Consider the following 20,607-nt stretch of genomic DNA (forward strand, 5'->3'; position numbering starts at 1 on the left):
GCGGAGGGCAGGGTACGTACCTCCACCAAAATCCCAGCAGATTACTCCGTAGAAGAGTCGAAATAGGGTAGCTTGAGAAGCCGAGAAACAAGGAATTGAACAGGAAGGATGTAAAAAATTGCTTTAATATTCAATAAAATGAAAAATAAATAAAGGAAAAGGAAAAAATCAATCATAGGAGCTGGGCTGTCTGACTTCATTCTTCTTTTCTTTGGTATTTGGTATTTACCAGCCATTGAATTGAAGTTGTGGTGGTGTATTACGATTTATTCTTGATTTTCTCCATTCGGTGCGAAATAGTACAACACATCATGGCACAATGCATCAGTAATTACCAAAATCGCTTTTTATATTTTTTTGTATCTCCTTCATTTGGCTTGATATCGCACTGACAAATTAGTTGCAGCTCAAATGAATCTCCATGTCTAAGCACTATATATCCACCTGCCTTCCGAGGAAGCAAAAACACTTGTCATAGCAGCAAGATACTACTATGTATAGCAAGCAGCGGTGGCATCACGACATTTGTGTGTCGACGGCAGTATGATTTTCTCCCCATTTTCTCTCCCGTTTTTTTTGTTGCCGTATCCGTCCAAAATTTGTACCCCGAAGCGACCTTTGTTCAACATCTGTCTTTGGGCAGAAAAGTAAAAGGACGTTCTGGGTCAATGCCAGAGCCAAAGATGAAGGTGCTGTTGCTGGTTAGGCCCAAAGATTTGCCCTTGGCAAAAGGTCTCTCCCTGGCGATGGTGGGGGTATCCTTGGTATCACCATAGGAATAGGATCTCTTCTTGGGGTTGGACTTTTCAGATGATGGAGCCGAAAAGGACACATCCTCAGATCCCATTGAGCTCATTGGCGTGAAGCTGCGACGGCTCGCAGACCTCGCGGCTTCTGATGACGCGGTGAAGCTACGCTCTGCGTCTCTCTACTCCGCAGTTCGCTCGTTGCCGCCTCGCCACAGTCCGTAGAATCCCTCGCAGTTCTTCCACATCTTGATGGTTCCGTCTTCAGAACCCGTGGCGTAGAGCTTTCCATCGGGCGAAAAGGCAATTGACCAGACCGGGCCGTGGTGCCCCTTGTGAACGTCAAGTTCCACCTCATCATCATAGCTAATCACCTTGACCCACGTGCCAGGCTCTTCTCCAACAACGAGCTTGCGGCCTTTGACATCAAGAGCCACACTGGCAATGGTGTAGGGAAGGACAATGCGCTTCAGATTTTCAAAAGCACGTCTGCCGCCCCAGAAGTAGGCAGTCTTGCCAGCAGAAACAGCGAGAACAGGTAGTCCTCCGCCAATGTCAGTCTCAGAAGCGTACTCGGGTGATACAGAGACCATTTCGCAAGAGCGAATTTCACCGTCCAGCACCTCCTGATGAATGACAGAGCGGCTTGGAAGATCAAACCAGCGAATGGTCTTGTCAGAGGCAGTGACGAGAACATTTGGATCATTAGTCCAGCAGATGAATTTGATGGAGCCCTGGTGAACACCCTCGCCAATTTCAAAACCAGCCGAAGCAGGGATGGTAATTGGGCTACCAGGGTTGGAGCCGGCGACCTCAGAGAGGTCAAAGACGCGCAGCTTCTTTTCCATGCCGCCAGTGGCCACGAGATCCGAATTGTCAGGCGGATACGCAACGGCACGGACAATGTGGTCATGCTGCAACGAGAACAAGAGCTCGCCGGTATGAGTGTCCCAGATTTTGCTACATGTTTCTTGTTAGAAAACGTGCATATTATTTTCAAACAAGATGCCCCATGGGCAGATGAGACAACTTACGCAGTAAAGTCAGCAGACGCGGTGGCGGCATTGGAAGCATCCGGGCTCAATCTAGCCTGCCAAACAGCACCCTTGTGCCCAATGAAAGTGCCAATCCTGGTAACACAAAATTAGCACGAGTCCCGTCTTTGACAGCGTGGCACAACAAGAAGAGGGATGTACTTACCAGTCGCCTGTGACACCATCGCGGAGCATGGGATTGCCATCTGCATGTCAAAGTCAGCACAAATCAAATCAAGAGTCGCCGTTTCTCGCTGGATCGCCAGAAGATATGCACGTACCCTTGCAAGCGGAGATCATGTAGTAGGTTTCCTCTTTTTCGAGCAGCGAGAAGCTGATGTGGGGAACTGGTCGCGAGTGACCATGGCACGTCAATGGCACGTATTGACGGGGGTTTTCCGCAGCCATGGTGATGATTGACGAGAAAATCGCGTGAATTGGCTAGAAATTGGGCGAAAATATTCCTTCAAGAGCAGGAATAGGAGGTTATGGAGTCGTGAGAGATTCTTCCAGAGGAGAGAGTTTGGAAGGAAAGCGAGTTCGGCGGTCAGAGCAGAGCCGGAAAATAAAAAGGACCGTATTAAGTGTTTCAAGCTTGGCGACTGGATATGGAAAGAGCGAGCAGAACAAGCTCTCGAGCTCTATAATTCGGAAAGACGAGGGGCTTGGCGAAAGTAGAGTTTCGCGGTCGAACTTCACAAGGAAGGAGAAAGAAGACAAGAAAATTCGTAAAGCTTCGTCAAGGTCACCCGGAGGTATTATTTATTATATTCGATCGGTAGAGAAAGCAGGGTCGAGTCTTTTGAACTGTGCCGTTCGTTCGAGAGTGTATTGAAATCAAAGAAAAAGGTCGGATCGAATTCGGATTCTAGTCTGGTCTGTTTCATGCAAGGGAAGGAGCTTCTCGCAGCAGGATTCGTTCGCTTCGTTAAACGTGACAGGTGCGCCCAACGCGATGGTGCCTGCTTGAATTCTAGCGGTGGAGGAGGCGGTGACGGAAACAGAGGACAAGAAGAGAGGAGAGAGAGGAGAGGAACGGGAGAGGGAGAGAGAGTCGTCGCAAGCCCCTTTGATAAGAAGGTTTGAGGACCAGAAAAAGACAAGATTCAGAGTTGCAAGATGTTTCCACGTTAGTTGCTGGGGATGCGGACAAGGCGGGGCGGCCGCTTAGCTTTCAGTGGCTGTCGAGCGTTGGCAGCAGGTCACTGGAGCGCTGTAGAGTGCTAGGCCATCCCCTGTTTCATCCTGCGGGTGGAAATTGGAGACACCAGCCACCAAAGGAGGGGTAGATAGAGCTCATGTGGCGGTGACGGGTCTCTTTAACTGTATTCTCAACTATTGAACGTTTATTACTTCGGCACGCTGTGTTTATGCTTTGAGAAAATACGAGCTGGAGAATAGGTAGGTATATTATAATTTAATTTTCTCGTATCCGGTAATCTTTAAGCCTCAGAAAAATCAAAATCAAATCTCTATTTTTGCTACTACTGCTACTAAACCCATGAATGACTCTCTAATATGTCGTCTGGACACGTTCTAGCGCACAAGCCACATCTTCCATTGCTCGCTGATTACTAAAGCGCTGCCCTCTAAATCCCCTAAAACCAACTGGAGCGCTGCCCGCTAAAATACCCGCAGAGGCGCAACTTCTAGTGGGGTTCGCAGCAGTCACCAGCGGCAAGTACGTACTCCAGGCCGTTGATGAGCTTCCATCATCATCCATCCAACTCTCTCTCCTCTCTCCCAACACGCCCAATCGCATGACAAAGCAATTCAGCCTTGCTTCACTCTAGGGACTTTAGGCCACTTTACACCAACGGCCTTGTTTCTCTCTTTACTCTCTTCTGCTTTGATTGTTCTCTCTCTTGCTCTCTTACTCATCAGTGGCATCATCGTCATCGGCTCCCCACCAGACAACGAATCGCGCCCAAAGCATGGCTGAATTCAAGCTTTCAGCGCAGCTTCTTGGCCACGAGGCTGATGTACGACACTCTATACCCCTATGATATTCATTACCATCCAAATATTACGTTTACTAACTCTCTTCCGCTGCTCTAGGTGCGTGCCGTCAGCTTCCCTTCTCCCGACTTTGCCCTCTCTGCCTCTCGAGACTGCACCGTCAGAATATGGAAGCGAACATCGACAAATCCCCCGAACTTTGAAGGCACTCTCGTCAGCCGAGGCTCCGAATATGTCAACACTTTGACTTTCTTCCCACCCAATCAAGACCACCCGGACGGCCTTGTCGTATCTGGCGGCAAAGACACCATCATCGAAGTCAAGTCGCCCAACTCGGTACAAACTGACAATGCTGAAAGGCTCCTCATTGGACATGCTAACAACGTCTGTACACTTGATGTCTCTCCCAAAGGAACATACCTCGTTTCAGGAGGCTGGGATGGTCAGGCCCGTGTGTGGAACCTGAGCAAATGGGAGACTGAACTCCAGCTGGGTGGCCACGAAGGCATGACGGTTTGGAGCGTCGTTGCATTTGATGAGACGACGGTCGTGACGGGATGCGCCGATAAGAGTATTCGAGTCTTTGATCTCAGACAATCAACGGGCGGCGAAGCCATGCCTGTCGCTACTATATATACCCCTGATGTTGTTCGAGCTCTGTGCAAGGTCCCCAAGGGCCATCCTAGCGGCGCAGACATCGCCAGCGCAAGCAACGACGGCACTTTGCGGCTATGGAAGCTTAACGGTCAGCAGATTAGCGAGCTGCATGGCCATGAGAGTTTTGTATACGGTCTCGCAAGCCTGCCTTCTGGCGAGCTCGTCAGCACTGGAGAGGACCGAACCGTGAGGATATGGAGAGGAACTGAATGCGTTCAGACCATTACTCACCCTGCGATAACTGTCTGGACGGTCGCTGTCAACCAAGAGACTGGAGACATCATCACTGGAGCGAGCGATGGCATTGCACGCATCTTCACCCGGCGTCCAGAAGCCACAGCTGATGAGGCCACTCTCAAGGAGTTCCACGACTCTGTTAAAGCATCGGCCATTCCCCAGCAACAGGTGGGTGGCATCAACAAAGAGAAGCTGCCTGGCCCTGAGTTCTTAACCTCCAAGGCAGGAACCAAGGAGGGTCAAGTGCAGATGATTAAAGAGAGCAACGGCAACGTCACAGCGCATACATGGTCCATGGCCCAGCAGCAATGGATTAACGTTGGCACAGTGGTGGATGCAGTTGGCAGCACAGGCAAGAAAGTCGAGTACAACGGAAAGTCATACGACTACGTATTCGACGTTGATATTGAAGATGGAAAGCCGGCGCTTAAGCTCCCTTATGACCTATCTGAGAACCCTTACGAGAGAGCTACCAAGTTCCTTAACGACAATGAGCTGCCTCTAACCTACCTTGACAACGTTGCTAACTTCATTACCGAAAACACCAAAGGAGCCACCCTTGGCCAGCCTGAGCCCTCCAGTGGGCCTGATCCTTATGGAACGGAGTCGCGCTACCGACCAGGAGAATCACAAGCTGCAAAGGTACTACCGCAAAAGGAGTATCTCAGTATATCTGCAGCAAAGTACGAAGGTAAGTCTTGATTAACCTCCTATAATCACGAATATAAGAGAAATTTTAACAATTTTAATAGCCATCCTGAATAAAATCGGCAACGTTAACAAGACTATGGTGTCGTCTGGCCGAAAAGACGTGGCTCTTAATCCTGGAGAGGAGAGTGTCCTGCACTCGGTTAAGGAAGCACTGGATTCATCAAAGCCCATCTCACTTCCAACATTAAACGTAATTCTCAAGGTTGTTACCGAGTGGCCATACACTGATCGATTGGCCGGCCTGGATCTATTACGCTGTGTGGCTAGATTCCCTATTGCAGCACAATTTAAGGACCCAGAAAACGAGACTCTTATAGATATTGCCACAGCATCGGCAGTTCCTGATGATTTCCCTCCCAACGACAATGCGGCCATGATGGGCGCTCGAACAATTGCCAATCTATTTGGCTCAGCCGATGGCCGCAGCCTTGCGAAATCTCATGCTGATAAGGCTATTTCATTCCTGGAGCGCATTGTCGGCATTAAGGGTGGAGAGCCGATTGGCAAATTCAATCGAAATGTGCTGGTTGCGGTGACGACCGTGGCTGTCAACTACTCTGTCCTTGTCAACAAGGAGAAGCTGCTGAGTCCTGAACAGCGACGACGGCTGGTTGCTGTGCTTGGGGTAATCCTTAATGACCAGACGGATTCCGAAGTGCTGTATCGTGCTTTGGTGGCGCTTGGCACTATCTTGTCAACATCCAAGGACGATGCCAAGAGCCTGGGTGTAGCAGCCTGGGTAGAAGGTGCGACGACCAAGAGCTCAGAAGACAGAATCAAGGGAGTCGCTAGCGAGTGTTTGAAGGTCATTCCGCGATAGGCGTGGAGCGATACCAAAGGTGGACATATATAAAGGACAAGGGAAGACAAAAGGGTATGAATAGACATGAAGCACGATAACGAAATCGATTATGATTCGAGGCATCCAAGCATAATAAACACAAGAGTTGGCAGCGTGAGGATAAATCACGTTGCGCTGCACATATATTTACACATGATTCGTTGATTAAGAGTCTACTTGCTCGATCTATGCAATCAAAGTAGCAGTAATGAAGATATATATATATATACATGAGTGAAAGATGGCTTCTTCCTCCGAATTTTCTTTAAAAACACCAGTAACGCCACTGTCCTGTTCCCACGCCATGAGACCGAGAGATGACAAGAAATTAAGAAGAAATGGCACCAACCCTCGTCAACAGAGCGAGAATCCAGGGGTATATGAATTATGCAAACCAAAAAAGGCCGTAAAAATGAAAATGAAAAGAGGCGTTCCTCATCTTGCGATAATCCACGCCAAACGCTGTAGTTTTATCGATCATTACCACAGGGCCACCACTATCGCTCCAACAGCCAGCGGCAGCCATCCCGCCCAGCCGTTTCTGAGCAGCGACGCAGCTGAAGTGGTTGTCGAGGCGACGACATCGAGAACGGGGTTCTTTGTGGTGACGGTGTAGATCTGGGCGAAGCCGAATTGCGTCGAGTTGAAGCAGTTTGTCTCGTTGACGATGGGGATGCGGGGGTCGCCGGGTTCGGCGAAGATGATGTCGACACACTATTTTTATTGTATCAGTACTCAGGCTTTTCTTTAAACGTTTATAAACTGAGAATAAAGTCATATAAGGCTGTAAACTTACAGAGTACAGAGCCGCACCGTGCTGAGCCAGCTCAACAACCTGAATCGTCGCCTTGTCGCCAGCTTTAACAGTCGCACCAACAGGAAGCGGCACCTGAGGCAGGCACACAGTTCCCGGATAAGGATTGTTCGAGGGTCCCAGAAGCATAAAAGGCTTGAGCATGATGTTGGACATGTTTGGCGGGCCGCCGTCGGGACCGTCGGTGCCGTATCCGAGATTGATCTGGAGCTGGGCCTGGAGATGGCCGCGGAACCAGCCTGGCTGGAAGGAGACGGCGCCGCCGGTGGTGGGCCAGTATGTGCGGTTGTTTGTGGTTCCCAAGCCGCCGCCTGATGATATGTTAGTCTTTGTTTTGCTTGATATTTGTGAATCTGGTCTGTCCAGGGCCGAGATGCTGCTTACATGGATACATCCACTGCATGCCGTAGGGAAAGGTGTCGTTGGTGATGAGGTTGTTGCCTCGCGTTCCTGGGTATACTAGGACGCTGTGGGCTTCGATGAGAGCCGCCAAGGCGAGAGAGAGAAGTAGTGACAGCCGCATGTTGTTGGTGTTGTGTGTGTATGTGTATGTGAGTAGCTCTCTGTCGTATGAATTAACATAGGTCGGTAGTAGACCGCTATGTCTCAGAGTTTAAGCCTCCTCTTCTTCGCTAGTGCTTCGACAATAAACTATCGGGAGTATGTCGAGATGTACGTGTAGAAAGTCTCGCAGATCGGCTATACAGCTGATTCCAATGTCGATTTGGAATATTTTTTTCTTCGACTGTAGCAGTCTCACTCTCATACGTCGTGTGGGGCGAATGTCCAAAAGGCCCAGCCTTTTTCTTTTTCTCAGTCTCTTTCTTCAATAAGTATCTCGCTGCTGGATGCCCAGGTCTTATTACCAGTAGACCAAGGAGCCTACAAGTCACAGCGATTGCGTCGTCGGCGAGAACCAGAGAAACAGAAAGAGTTGGAAAAAGAAGAAGCGTGCGCAACCGCCAGTCTTAAGAATGGTCATCTGGGGGCCGAAAAGAGAGGCAAGGCCCGCCCTGGTCCATCCGTCTAGTGGTGTGTGCCGCGCAGCACGAGAGAGAAAAAAGCCGCCATTGCATCGCAGCCGCCCAACTGCCCTCGCCTTGTTTCCCGCCCTTCCCTGAAAAAGGATAGACGCCACCCCGAGACGGGGACCAGGCCAGGCTAGGCCAGAGCTGGGGACAGGCGAGAAAGACGCCGCCGCTGAGTGGACAGACGATGGAGAACCTGTCTTGTGTCCAGTGGCTTCCCCGCTGTGATTCGAGCACCGCTTGGCGCTCACTGACCCAATCAGGGAAGATGAACCCGTAGCTGCAGGCGTTGGCCCTTGTAAATATTTCCTACTAACTCGGGCCACTTACTGGTGTCGTTCCACAGCGAGAGACGGGCGGCGACAGGCGGTTGGACGCTCGCACGAAGCTAGGACGGACGCTCGTACGAAGCTAGGACGGACGCTCGTACAAGCTGTAGAACCGTGGACCAGAGCGAGGACAATGCTTTCCTAACTCTCTGCTTGCTGGCTGTCGTAGCGAAATCACTAGACTAGCAATACTAGTAGCATCATTAGAACAGAGTTGATTTTGGCTTTTCCGGACTCGGCCGATGCCTCGTGTCGTTGGCACGCTTTCCATCAAACGCCACTGCTTATTCAAAGCTTCTAGAGCTGCCAAAGTCAATACCACCGAAGCCACAGCGGATGTAATATTTGTAATGCCGAGTTTACCTTGATACAACTCACTCGTATCTTGCTGATGGGCTATCTTCAAAGGATGGTAGCACAAATGTACATTCCAGTCTCTGAAACGGCACAGAGCTACCTGCAGACGACTCACATCACCCTCTTCCCAACTTCTCTCCTCTCCCCTCTTCCAAGGCGGGAGCCGGCACGCCAAGACGGAAAGGGATCCAGCGCTGCCGGCAAGGCCAATGAAGTTTCCGTGGCGCCTTCTGAGGCGTCACAATGCTGATGTGAGAAACCAGCGACTCTGGTTGGCCCACATGCCTATGAATTAAGCGCCCACAACCCTGTCAGTTCGCAGGCGGACTCTGCGGAGCGAACATCCCCAGCCAATCGCCAGCTGGATGGGGCCATGCGCCAGAGGCACTCGTTAGATTCTAGATGAAGTATGCAAGGGCGCCTCAGAGATGGCCCAATCGCAGCGAACGAGGTTGACGAGCTTTGGACGAGCAGCTGCAGCTGTGGATCGATATTTCGTTGCCTGTCTGGGAAATGGCGCGGTATGTGCTTCCGTTGAAGACGCGGGAGACTGGCAGTGACGAGGGTGATTCTCTGTGACGGTTGGTGATGTCTAGCAGAGCACGGCGCATATGCACATTGAAATTGATGTGATGGCACGATGCTATGGTGATGATTCTAGTTTCTTTCAACACGAGCTTTTTCTAGTATACATATTGCCGCATCTGTTCACAGTGGCCAGACCTTGCCGTCTCAACATCACTTTTTGACCTGTAAACAGGAGAACAGCCCTGGGGAAGACGAAGTTCTATTCAGGCATAATAGCGGTAATTGCGGCAAAAAGGGACCGAAGCCGCGGACAGGCATTTTAATCCCCTAGCTCTTACAGGCGCGGTCTTTATAGAAGAGGAGCACCCGATCGGCCGATGTGCGATTTGCTAGCCGCTCTCTATCCTATCCGTAAGAAAGGCGGTTAGCTAGGGGAGCTGACAGACGCAAGTGGAACCAGAATTACCACCTACCTGCCTGGAGTTCTCTATTAAGCGACGACAGCTCTATGGAGCTCATCAGACGATTATCCCGATACGTATCGCTTTGTAAGACTGGTTGTGCAAAAATAGAGTATCAAATCGCGAGAACCCATGAAACTATTGTCAGTCAGTAAAGCCTGTTATGTTCTAGGTGTAGCTGGAGAGAGGCAAAGCTTTCATACATGTACTCAGATGTTGATGCGCGAACATCGAAGATAGATGGCTTGCTCACATTCAACAGTGCAAAGAGATGTGGTTGGCCAATAGGACAAGCAAAGAGCGCAAAATCTCAAGATTCGTATGTAGGAGAGAGGAGACCATGTAGGCTGCAAAATTATCGTTGTAGCCGCGCAGGAGACAATTGATGCGACTTGCAGTTTGGAATCTTTGGGCGGCAGCCAGGTTTCCGTTGTCAAAAGCATAGCCATAGCCATTAAGCCCAAATTTACTCGCCATGCTTCCAATTAATTCTCCATCGCCCACACTCCCTCCAAAACAGACAGACCGGTAGTATTGAGAGAGCCCGATGTGATATTTCGGCCGATAATGGGCAGCAGATACATGTGTTTCTCTTCGACTGCTAGGGGAATGGACCGAGTGAACTGAAGCTCCCCAGCGCTGATGGATAAAAGGCAATTTGTGTGTTGGCACTACTCTTTCGTCAGATCATGCAACCCAACAGTAAACAGTTTTTGAGGATCACTTACCGAAGGAAGAAACTGGCGCACCACTGTCCTTCACCCGTTGAATCATTTCCTCCAGGAGAAACGGCGGTCAGAGGGGAAGTGGTGCTTGCTTTGCATTAGATACTCAAATGCGCCAAAAGAAAAAGAAGAAATAAGTAGAAGAAAAGCAAAAACTCTGAAGACTTACTGGATCAGCCCGTGAAATGGCCTTCAGAAGGCACATATGCCAGCAGCCTCAGAGAAGAGAGGCGTTGTGCTCATCTACTCTCCCTCCCCTCCTCCTCAGAGAAGATTTTGAGACAAAGCAGAAGGAGGAGGAGGGAGGGAGAATATGTTGTGAGCGGAGGGGCGAGAGGTTTGGGGGTGGCAGAGGTGGTGTTTTTTTGGTGCTCGTGGCAGAGCGATGAAGAAGAGAAGAGGAAGAAGAGAAGAGGAAGAAAAGGAGAGATCAGAGGAGAAGTCCACTGGAAAATAGGATACGGAGGCGGCTGCTGTGGCAAGGCGGTGGGGGCAGCGTCAAAAAGCAGCTGCTGCCGCCTGTCTTGAATAAGAGGCAGTGGCAACTAGGGGGATCATCAAGGAGATACCGAGTTGTACGGTTTACTACAGGCCATTAAGAGTTCGCCTGTCATCTCTATCTTGATTGTCCGTACATAGTTACGCAGAGTCTTATCCTCTACTGGAAATTGCCCCTTGCTTATGTTTATAGCCGTAGTTAAATGAAGGTTTGTGAGCGAGCGATGGTGTATGCATGTATTAAATGGTTTTCTATATATCGTACAAGCTCTAATAGTCCTCCAGAGCCTTTTGAATCCCTTTTATTACATATAAGAAGGGTATTATACAAGAGTCACCTTATTGGTTAACCATGTGAGATTTGCCGGCTTCATTTTAGCTGCTGCACTCCCAAAGTACTCTACAAGACGCTGTGCAACCCGTTCAGGATTCTCATCTGCAAGCCAATGACCGGCCTTTGGAACTATATCATAAGTGGCATCGTGGCTGAGATTACCCCAAAGTTGTTTCAAAAAACTCACTGGTGCAAGACTCGCTTCACCACCCAAAACTAGGACTGGCATCTTGAAGCCGGTAGAGTTTGCAAATGCCTTTGTGAAGAAATTATTATCTGCTACTGTTGAAGCCTCGGAAAAAGGGCCCAACATGCTGCGCAAGAAACCTGGTTTACTGATGCTAGTGATATACCGCTGGAGGATCGCATCAGGTATCGACTCGTAACCACTATAGCTGGTGTGATAAAAGAACCAAGCTAAAGTATCCCTCTCACGGCCGCAAATAAAGAACTCGGCTGCATCCGGTACGCTGAAGAAAGCCAGTTGCCAGTTGAGATAGAGATTCCAATCAGGGGCGGGATCAGAGACTTGCTCATATCCGAATCCTGGTAAGCCATATTCAGATATGCCGAGCGACGTAACATATTCTGGATTAAGAACTGCCAAAGCAGCTGCCACTCCTGCACCCTTGTCATGAGAGAAAACCAAGGTCTGATTGATTTGTAGAAAATCCAAAAGACCCTTAATATCTGAAGCCATTGCTGCAGCACTATAGTCGTCATCTGCAGGAATAGAACTGTCTCCGGCGCCTCGGCCATCAGGAGCAATGACTGTAAAACGAGGAGTGAGAAGAGGGCCCATAGCATGCCACGCAAGCTGTTGCACAATAAAAATTAGCCATGGTAAGAACAGCGAGCATTAAGAAGATCATACACTGTGTTGCGGGCTCCCATGAAGAAGCAGTAAGGGAGGCTCACTTCCTGCATAACGGAAATGAATGCTCACGTTACTCAGCTGAACTCGACCATGGTCCCAATCTGTAAACGGGACTGAGTCCGCTGAGACAAGTGGAAGCAAAGCAAGTGTAACGACAGCAGCAAGCTTGAAAAACATGTTGAAGAGGCAAAGAGAGCATTCGATTTGACAACGCAAGCATGTAGCAAATGATGAGAGTAGTATTGGAATAGTAGAATTGGCACTGGAAAGTGATACAGATACTCAGGTTAAGAATCACTATTTGGAGGAAAAGGATCCCTTTATAACTTGAAGAACGAAGCCCCTGTTGCTTCCTGTATAGGATCTAAATAATACATGTATCTAGTTACAAATAATCCAGGCGTCCTAGGTAGCTTACAAATAAAACAAGACTTCCTCCTGTATAGCGCCTAGGTGATATCTAGTTGCAAATAATCTAGGCGTCTTGGCTTACAAATAAAACAAAAAAAAAAAAAAAAAAATACTACCATACGACTATGAAGTAGTGAGATAGGAGCAACACCTGGTTAGGAAAATCGAAAATAGGCAATTGTTATGGAGTTAAGCAATCCCTGAGAAAACTCCAGCCCCCACTTGTATGACACAGTATAGATTACATAGATGCAGCAAGTTACCACCATATTCCTTTATAGGAAATACTATTCCATAATTTTTAATCCCTTTTACATCTTCTTGCGATTATTTATCACGAGCCATCATATGGTTCTGCTAAACATTGCAAAAGAACTGGCCGATGACGGATAGTAAATTATTGCGGACCAGGTAAAATAGGAGTGGCCTCCTTGACTGTGCCCTAAATCTGTCTTTAGTACTAGAATACAAATCTCCATGTAGTTATATGCGGATTGTATATGTGCCTGTCGATCAATGACAGGCTTACGGGCCGTCTCGGTTTTCTGAAAAACGAGTAGATCATTGGTAGAAAATTCCTAGCCATGGTGCACGTCTGGAGATTAGGAAAGGATCAGCTGCTTTACTTTGGTACTCCAGGTATTAGAAAAGAACTTTGATAGTCTCGTGTGCAGGAATTGTGAGCTCGTAGCACTTAAAGACTCTTAGTAGCTGTTGTAATTGAATACTAAAATGCCTCTACGTCGTATACAAATCAGAGGGAGTGACTTTTCAGGCGCAAAAGTAACTCTAGCTTTCTCTACGGTTTTTTTTGTTCGTTTTTTCATCCACTTTAATCTGCTCACTCTTCTATTATTTTTCCATGATCGCTTCCTCTGCGGCGGTCGTTTTTTTCTCTTTCTTTCTCATAGTCTCTACTATCATAATCACAATTGTCATTTTTCACCTTCGTCGATTATAACAATCAGGATACGAGCTGGAATCGGCTGGTCTGGCGAGGAGCCTTACTTTCCTCTCTCCACAAATTCCTGCCAGCCGGCCCCAGTGAGCGTCCTTTAGTATAGAAGAGGCTGTATTCGCCGTCAAATATCAGATATCTGCCCTGATCAACATTTTTCCAGCATGAAGGGTGCCGAGAAGAAGCTGCGCAGTCTACAGGAAAAGCTGAGGAAAGGTTTGCTCTGGATTAGCCATTGGATATTTCCATTTTTCTGACAATTACGCATATGTTGTTACGCAATCACGTCTCGATTCGGAATCGTTGCTACGAATTAAGCATTTCCCCAGCTTCTTCCACGACTGTCTCGCTATTTCTCTGCCCCCAGATTGTTTATTATAGATGCACGAGATAAAATTCCAGCGAAACTCAAAAGCCAACATAGACTCATAGAAGCGCGACATCCTGAAACGATGGCTGATGGTAGCCATAGATATCAGTATAAATGGATAAAATATGCTTCCAATGGGCCCAAATCTTCCTTCGCCGCCGTTATCAAGCTACGGTTATCTTTGAGTTAAGACCGCAGAGCTACTCGGCCACGCGGCTCGGCGAAATAAGAGACAATACGAGAAAGGAGCAAAGGCAAAAATAAACGCATTTCTTTCTGTGTTATTGTTTGTTTGTTTTTATCCACTATGGTCTGCTCGCTTGCCTATATAGAGCCGCGTTTCTTCTCTTTGGCACCCTCTTCTTCTTCTTCTTCTTCTCATAATCTCTACCACCACTTTTCACTTCATCGTCATCTTCTATATTCTGCGACTATGATTGTCAGGATATGAGTTGAAAGTTGGCTGGCCTGGCGGGGGGCTTCGCTTCCTTCTCCCCACCCCCATCCCCCTCCAGCCAGCCCTTATGAGCGCCTTTTGGTGGGCAGCAAGACTTTATTCGTCATCGTATTGCATGTATCTGCATCGACTTGGTCGGATTTGTGTCTAGTATCGATAATGATTGTTCCTGGAGAGTCTATTGAGGCCTCGGGCATTGCTTGATCGGATTCATTTTTAAATCGATAATGGTTTCGCTATCATATTACATATATCTGCCTCGACGAATATTTTTCCACCATAATGGTGCGGAGAAGAAGTTGTGCAGTCTACAAGACGTATAGAAAATTCGCTCTGGACTAGCTGAGGATTCCCGGAGAGTCTATTGAGGCTACGGGTCCAGCTTGGTCGGATTCGTTTCTAGCATCGATAGTGGTCTCCGTACGCACTCTTCACAAGTGATCCAAGAGAGGTCATTGAACAAAGAGTCCATGAAACCATCACAAAAAACAACAACTCGCTGGTCCAGAACAAATTGGTTCAAAGCACTACCGAACTAAAGAGCATGAAAGACAAAGCATTGCAGAATCTTTGAGATAGTCGAAGACGACAATACAAGACACGACAAATGACAATGAAGCGAATTAAACAAGCATGGATTGAATGTGATAACTGGAATGGGGCAGAAATCATAATGGTAGCCGAAGCGGACTGGGGATGAGTTGGCTGGGATACTCGTTTCTTGACGGAGTTGGTAGATGGGCAAAAGGATAGGGAAATGGGGCATAGAGTAGATGATAGCAATAAAAGATGGGGAAAACATCCGATCGGTCTTCTTCTCTTTGTGATAATGATTTGATATGTCTAGCTGTGAATGATCCAGCTTTATTTCCCAGTCCTATCGTCAAAGTCTTCTACTTTGAACAAAACAGGCCAGCTACAGCAGATGATTATGAAACAATAGACTACTGATGTCCTGAATCACGTAGCCTAAGCAACTTGATTAACCGTCGAAGCATGTTATTCACGCAAAGCTCGACGTTATCCTCCACAACACGCTTATACAAGGCCTTGTGCATATAACTCCGTCTCTCAGGCGCCAATGTCAACGCCTCGTTCATCTGATCAGCTACCTGGCCGACGTCCCACGGATTGATCCGTATCGCCTCTTCTAGATTGCTGGCCGTTCCACTAAACTCGGAGATGATGAGCGGCCCACGGCTGTCTCGCTGGCAAACAATGTACTCTAAGCTCGTGGTGCTCATGCCTTCTCTTACGCATGTGTTGATGGCGACATCCCCGAGCCGCAAAAGAGCGAAATACTCGTCTTGGGAGAGTTTCTGGGCGTGGAGCTGTACTGGGGCAAAGTCTAGTGAACCGTATTCTTGGTTAATCAAGTTGACTAATTCGTTCACCTTGCGAGCGTATGCGATGCTTTCGCCGTCGTCATCTTCCATTGTGGCGGGGCCTGTGACCTGCAGCAAGACAACCTTTTGTTGCCATTTTGGATAGTGCTCCAAGAAGCATTCAAATGCTTGAAGCTTCTTGTCGACGCCACCAAAGCGGTCCATCGGGTCGCAACCGATAACGACCTTGTTCCCCTCGAAGAGCTTGCGCAGCTCCTTATACTTTTTATCAACCGATTCTGAGAAAGCCAAAGAAGTAATTTTGGAGATGTTGATGCCTAGCGGAGTAACACTCATGTGAACTCGTGCCCTGGTGGTTTCTACCCATTTACTGCTTGCAGCATAGCCGAGGATTCTAGCGCACGAGTTGGCAAAATGCTGTGCGTAGTGGAAAGCTTGGAAGCAAACGAGGTCTGCTCCAAGAACGCCGTTTAGGATCTGCTGTCGTCGATGCAGGCATCGCACGAGCTCGCTGGTAGGAAAAGGAGATTCTAGATAGAAGATGATATACACATCTGGATGACGCTGGCGAAGGAGTTCTGGTAGAAGCATCAAATAATGATCGTGGACCACGATGATGTCTCCTGGCTGATAAATTTGGCTGATTCTGTCTGCGTAAGCCTCATTCATCCGGCGATAATCGTCCCATCTTGCATCTGCTTTGCGGCCGTCAGTCGGAGGGTGTTGTTTATAATGAAATAATGCACAGAGATCGTGTTCTGCATAACGCCTCCATCTCGATTGCCGCTTCAGCCTGATCCCATCACCCGTAACGTCGCGTTCATCAGCAAGCCAAACTGGCAGGGTTCGTATAGGATCGTTGCATAGAACTTCTTCAAGGCTTGCTTTGCTCTTGTTGGTAATGAATATTTCTTTTGTAGTCGCTTCATCTTCATTTTGTGCATGCTCACACTGCGTGGCAGTTGTTGGCATTGGGATCGAAGCTTGGGGCTTTTCATCAGCTGCTGTACTCGATATCTCTCCTGTCCATGCGATGACCGTATGGTCCCAAGGACTCTCCTTTGAGGAGAGATAGGCGAGTGAATCTAGATGGGCGGAACAATGATATGTTTGTTGTAGTACTTTCTGCGTCGTGTTAGCTAACTCTCCATCAACACACCGAAGCAGCTTTCTAAAGCATTACCCATTTTCCTCCTTTAGCATATTGTATCGCCTGGGGAAGAGTGAAGGTTGCAGAGAGCACAGTCCCGCTTAGAGGAATGTCTCCATGTTGCGGTAGATTCAAGCCTGATTTCAGGGGCGTTAGGGCACTCAATGGCGATGTGGGAGATGCATGAGACTGTGCCGTGTTGGCTGGATCTAATGGACGAGAGAAATACCCTTGTCTTGCAGTCTGAGGGTCCCTGAAACCAGAAGTCCCACTGGGGCATTTGCCATATGTACCCTGGGAGATGCCCGGAGTAACTGGGATGCTGGTGATTGATTTGGACTCGTGTGGTGGAAGATGCGATTCGCTTCGTTGCTGGACTGCTGGCCGGCTGGGATGGCGCTGTGCTGCAGACGGTGTACTAGACATTGTTTATGTTTCCAGCATGTGATGCAATGTAAGAAACCAAAGATCTAGCAAAGAACAGTGCAATTGAACAATAAATGATCTGGAAAGAACGAGAGCAAAAATATTATATAGATGCGAGGGAATCTTTCTATTCGTCGGCGGGAATGCAGCATTTCTGCCATCCAAGAATTCAAGCGGTGGGCCTGGTCGCAAAGCACTGGCATCTTCTATTATGGGGATTGAGAGAACTAGTAACGCGTATACTGGGGCGATAATGGCAAAAGTCCCCATCAAATTGAGTTGATGATCTCAAGATGTTGTTACACACTTCCATCTTCCGTCGTTGTCTCAGCGATTTCTCCGGAGCACATACTCCGCCACATACGTCGTTGACGCCGTTGACGTCAACCGAGTGGTGCTCTGTATCATATTGCACAAGAGTAGCAACGGCGCTTCTGAACCTGCAAATCCGATAGGATATTGGGAAGATCGGAGAGCTAAAAATTATAAGCTTACTGGTAAACCACCAACCTGGTGCATGCCAATTAGTACAACGGCTTCCAAAGTGGCGGCAGCTTGGGCAAATATCCATGTCATACCACACGTCATGATTGGTACGGGACTAATGGCGAAATAAGAAAGAGTGGTGCCTGATCAGCCAAGAGGCAAAAAACAGGGGCCGCAGATAAAAATATGCACTTAATATGAAAGCATGAGCGCTATTTCAATGTGCTGGGCTGGGGCTGCTGGTGTCGCTGCGGTGCGTTTAGACAAGGCAGTTTTTGATCTGCTGTGGCGTTGGTGCGCAAAGACAAAGCTGAGCTCCTGCAACTTGAACACTGAACAACACCACCGCAGCAATCCTTTCAAAAGTGGAATCACCTTTGTTCAGTACAATGAGTCGAGAACAACAAAATTTCGAATTCAGTATCAGCATCATACCAAAGCATAGACCAAGACTAATACACAGAATAAACAAAACAGTTGCCTCAGCAGGCCTGACTCTATTTCTCGCCGTACTTGTACAAGCCCTCTTCAATCCCCTTAATTTGCAGCGACAACGCCTTTGAATAATACCGGCACAGCGCTAGACTGCTTCCGTGAATCCAGAAACCCGGATGGCCAGTTCGCTGGAAAATATTGCGCAGCTCTCCTCCCTCGCCAAAGCCCCAAACGTCGCCAATCTTGTCGGCAACAGCATCTCCAAGCATGTGGCGAGTCTTGTCTCGCATGTTTCCGTATCCCGTCGCCAAGATGATTTCGTCTGCCTCGAGCTCGCTGCCGTCTTCGAATCGCAAACCATGAGGTAACACTCCAGCAATCTCCTGCCCCTGCTTGACCTTGATTTTGCCGTCAACAATCAGCTTAGAAGCGCCAACGTCAATGTAGTAACGGCCTCCCAGCTGGAAATATTTAAAGAGGAGACCCGCGCCATCTGGACCGCTATCCACGTTGAATCCAACTCGTTTTAGGCCCTCGATAGTTTCTCGGTCATGCTCAGTCTGTTTCCTAGCAGAAGAAGTATGTAGAGCCTTGAGCACCGCAGTAGGCTGGCTGTGGAATAACAAGTCTAGATCCTCCACTGGAGGACCACCTTCTGCAAATTCCTCCAAGAGGATATCGCTGACGGCTTTGGACGAGGCGACAAAGGTGCTCGATCTTTGAACCAGGGTCACGTCGTAGCCGTTTTCCACGTAATCTTGGGCAATATCGTGAGCCGAAGTGCAGCAACCCACAATAACGGCCTTCTTCCCCGTGCTATTCGGCGTTGATCCAGGGAAATCTGAAGAGTGGCAGATCCGGTCGCCCTTGAAGTTTTCCATCCCCTTCAGCTTCGGCACAAACTTGAATCCCGAAAGGCCTGTTGCTTGGATAATGTGATGCGGCTGGAAAGTTCGTGTCTCTGTTGTGCCATCTTCCTTCGGGCGCTGCACCGTGACAGACCAGCTGTCTGTGGCATCATCCCACTTGACATCCCTAAGCTTTGTCTTTGTCCAGACGTTCAGCTCCAGCAGTGTTGCGTAGGCCTCGAAGAAAGTAGCTAGCTTGTCTTTGGGAGTAAAGATGGGCCAATGCGGTGGGAAAGGAATGTATGGCAGGTGCTGGTACCAAACAGTGTCGTGGAGCACGAGATTGTGATAGCGCTTTCGCCAGTTGTCTCCCACACGGTCGTTTTGCTCAATGATCAAGGCATCGACGCCAATCATCTTCAGTCTGGCTGCTGCAGTCAATCCAGCTTGTCCAGCTCCTAGGAAACATTGGTGAATATTAGCAAAAGTCTGTATCCAATAATAGCAGCACAATCAAATCACTTGAAAGGATAATTATAGGAAGAAGAACCCTTACCAATAATCAAAACAGCAGGCTGGGCTCCATTCGAATACGTAGTCTCTTGTTGTCTCTTTTCGGCCCAGTTCTGAGGGCCTCGCTTCTGTCCATGCTTGATTCCTTTGGGTCGTCTTTCGCCGAGCTGCTCTTGGTGGCCGTTGATTTCGTCAAGGGCTGTGTATATTGAGAAGAATTTCCAGGTGCCATTGTCATTTACAAGTCTAACGACACCTTTTCCAGATCCAATCACAGTCTCAAAATTAATGAAGAACTGAATTCCAGGGACCTCTCCTTCGCCATCTAGCGAAGTTACCTTGGGTGCTCGTAGCGCTGAGCTCGAATCTATTGTAATATCTTTCAAGCGAAATCCATCTTTGGACTTGGAGCTATCTTGTAAGAGGCTAGTAATGCCCTGGGTTCCTGATACTGTGCGAAATTCCCAAGTCAGAGCCAAGTGGTCCCTCCAGAAGCCCTGGTCAACAAAGAGCTCGGCGGCAGCTTCATAGTCGGCCTTCTTCAGCGCTTCGTTTAGCGCATTGACCGCAGTGGTAGCGGTGCCGCTCACGTCCAGGTCTGGAGATGGAGCAGATGCATTTTTAGGGAACACAACAGGGGAAATGTTAACCGACCCGAAAGCTGTGCGGTTATCAGTGGGGATTTGCGCATGGATTTGAGCCGTCATGGCGAAAGTTGGACTAAGCCGATTGAGCTGCGTTACAAGACTTTGAGCCGGTAGTCTTTCGACTTGAAAAGAACTGAAGCAAGTTGAAGTCTAGTGGTTATCTCGGATCTGAAAACTTGGGCAGACAAGAGGTTATTTGTAGTTTGGCTGCTGGCTTGGTAAATCTGTCATCCTCATCCTCTCAGTCTGGTGCAACGCTGTGATAACGGATCCAGCAAACATCACACGACGGAGTTGGATCGGCTTTGAAACCGGGGCGGGTCTGAGGAAACAATATCAAATGGTAATTGGACATGGGCGCTCTTCATGGGCTGCCTTTGGCAATCTCGCAATAGGATTCCGTTGCATGGGGCGTTGCCTATTG

At 48.5% G+C, this 20,607-nt stretch overlaps 6 protein-coding genes across 6 annotated transcripts; 1 reads left to right on the forward strand and 5 right to left on the reverse strand.

The window, feature by feature from the left end:
- Window positions 1-582: 582 nt before the first annotated feature.
- GGI43DRAFT_56513 (WD40-repeat-containing domain protein) lies at window positions 583-2,426 on the reverse strand. Its single transcript, XM_083210025.1, has 4 exons — window positions 2,062-2,426; window positions 1,947-1,986; window positions 1,781-1,876; window positions 583-1,706 (listed from the first exon to the last, which is right to left on the reverse strand). Exons 1-4 carry the CDS (start codon window positions 2,186-2,188, stop codon window positions 929-931), a joined length of 1,041 nt encoding a protein of 346 aa, XP_083060183.1. The 5' UTR covers window positions 2,189-2,426; the 3' UTR covers window positions 583-928.
- Window positions 2,427-3,629: 1,203 nt separating this feature from the next.
- GGI43DRAFT_56554 (WD40-repeat-containing domain protein) lies at window positions 3,630-6,367 on the forward strand. Its single transcript, XM_083210026.1, has 3 exons — window positions 3,630-3,762; window positions 3,839-5,324; window positions 5,386-6,367. The coding sequence occupies exons 1-3, from the start codon at window positions 3,715-3,717 to the stop codon at window positions 6,162-6,164; spliced, it is 2,313 nt and encodes a 770-aa protein (XP_083060184.1). The 5' UTR covers window positions 3,630-3,714; the 3' UTR covers window positions 6,165-6,367.
- GGI43DRAFT_56569 (copper acquisition factor BIM1-like domain-containing protein) lies at window positions 6,368-8,104 on the reverse strand. The gene is made up of 3 exons (XM_083210027.1): window positions 7,384-8,104; window positions 7,263-7,310; window positions 6,368-7,181 (listed from the first exon to the last, which is right to left on the reverse strand). The coding sequence occupies exons 1-3, from the start codon at window positions 7,520-7,522 to the stop codon at window positions 6,571-6,573; spliced, it is 798 nt and encodes a 265-aa protein (XP_083060185.1). The 5' UTR covers window positions 7,523-8,104; the 3' UTR covers window positions 6,368-6,570.
- A 3,144-nt stretch (window positions 8,105-11,248) lies between these two features.
- Window positions 11,249-12,313, reverse strand: GGI43DRAFT_427803 (alpha/beta fold hydrolase; the record flags this gene model as incomplete). The annotated part of the gene is made up of 2 exons (XM_083208881.1): window positions 11,249-12,076; window positions 12,134-12,313. The coding sequence occupies 2 exons, from the start codon at window positions 12,311-12,313 to the stop codon at window positions 11,249-11,251; spliced, it is 1,008 nt and encodes a 335-aa protein (XP_083060186.1).
- A 2,357-nt stretch (window positions 12,314-14,670) lies between these two features.
- Window positions 14,671-17,338, reverse strand: GGI43DRAFT_56619 (trehalose-6-phosphate synthase). The gene is made up of 2 exons (XM_083210029.1): window positions 16,862-17,338; window positions 14,671-16,803 (listed from the first exon to the last, which is right to left on the reverse strand). Exons 1-2 carry the CDS (start codon window positions 17,252-17,254, stop codon window positions 15,277-15,279), a joined length of 1,920 nt encoding a protein of 639 aa, XP_083060187.1. The 5' UTR covers window positions 17,255-17,338; the 3' UTR covers window positions 14,671-15,276.
- A 534-nt stretch (window positions 17,339-17,872) lies between these two features.
- On the reverse strand, window positions 17,873-20,579 carry GGI43DRAFT_56611 (flavin-containing monooxygenase). Its single transcript, XM_083210028.1, has 2 exons — window positions 19,580-20,579; window positions 17,873-19,481 (listed from the first exon to the last, which is right to left on the reverse strand). Exons 1-2 carry the CDS (start codon window positions 20,241-20,243, stop codon window positions 18,238-18,240), a joined length of 1,908 nt encoding a protein of 635 aa, XP_083060188.1. The 5' UTR covers window positions 20,244-20,579; the 3' UTR covers window positions 17,873-18,237.
- Window positions 20,580-20,607: the final 28 nt, after the last annotated feature.

This window comes from Trichoderma evansii, assembly GCF_050947405.1.
Source record: "Trichoderma evansii strain SZMC 28006 chromosome Unknown GGI43scaffold_11, whole genome shotgun sequence".
In the NCBI taxonomy this organism is placed as follows: Eukaryota; Fungi; Ascomycota; class Sordariomycetes; order Hypocreales; family Hypocreaceae; genus Trichoderma; species Trichoderma evansii.

Coding starts and splice junctions, on each gene's coding strand:
- GGI43DRAFT_56513 (XM_083210025.1), bottom strand. CDS start 2,188: ATGGCTGCGGAAAACCCCCGTCAATACGTGCCATTGACGTGCCATGGT. Junction 1,877..1,946: donor GATGGTGTCACAGGCGACTG/GTAAGTACATCC, acceptor TTGTGTTACCAG/GATTGGCACTTTCATTGGGC. Junction 1,707..1,780: donor GCGTCTGCTGACTTTACTGC/GTAAGTTGTCTC, acceptor AGAAACATGTAG/CAAAATCTGGGACACTCATA.
- GGI43DRAFT_56554 (XM_083210026.1), top strand. CDS start 3,715: ATGGCTGAATTCAAGCTTTCAGCGCAGCTTCTTGGCCACGAGGCTGAT. Junction 3,763..3,838: donor TTCTTGGCCACGAGGCTGAT/GTACGACACTCT, acceptor CCGCTGCTCTAG/GTGCGTGCCGTCAGCTTCCC. Junction 5,325..5,385: donor ATCTGCAGCAAAGTACGAAG/GTAAGTCTTGAT, acceptor CAATTTTAATAG/CCATCCTGAATAAAATCGGC.
- GGI43DRAFT_56569 (XM_083210027.1), bottom strand. CDS start 7,522: ATGCGGCTGTCACTACTTCTCTCTCTCGCCTTGGCGGCTCTCATCGAA. Junction 7,311..7,383: donor CATGCAGTGGATGTATCCAT/GTAAGCAGCATC, acceptor ACATATCATCAG/GCGGCGGCTTGGGAACCACA. Junction 7,182..7,262: donor CACATACTGGCCCACCACCG/GCGGCGCCGTCT, acceptor GATACGGCACCG/ACGGTCCCGACGGCGGCCCG.
- GGI43DRAFT_56619 (XM_083210029.1), bottom strand. CDS start 17,254: ATGTCTAGTACACCGTCTGCAGCACAGCGCCATCCCAGCCGGCCAGCA. Junction 16,804..16,861: donor ATGCTAAAGGAGGAAAATGG/GTAATGCTTTAG, acceptor AACACGACGCAG/AAAGTACTACAACAAACATA.
- GGI43DRAFT_56611 (XM_083210028.1), bottom strand. CDS start 20,243: ATGACGGCTCAAATCCATGCGCAAATCCCCACTGATAACCGCACAGCT. Junction 19,482..19,579: donor GCCTGCTGTTTTGATTATTG/GTAAGGGTTCTT, acceptor AATGTTTCCTAG/GAGCTGGACAAGCTGGATTG.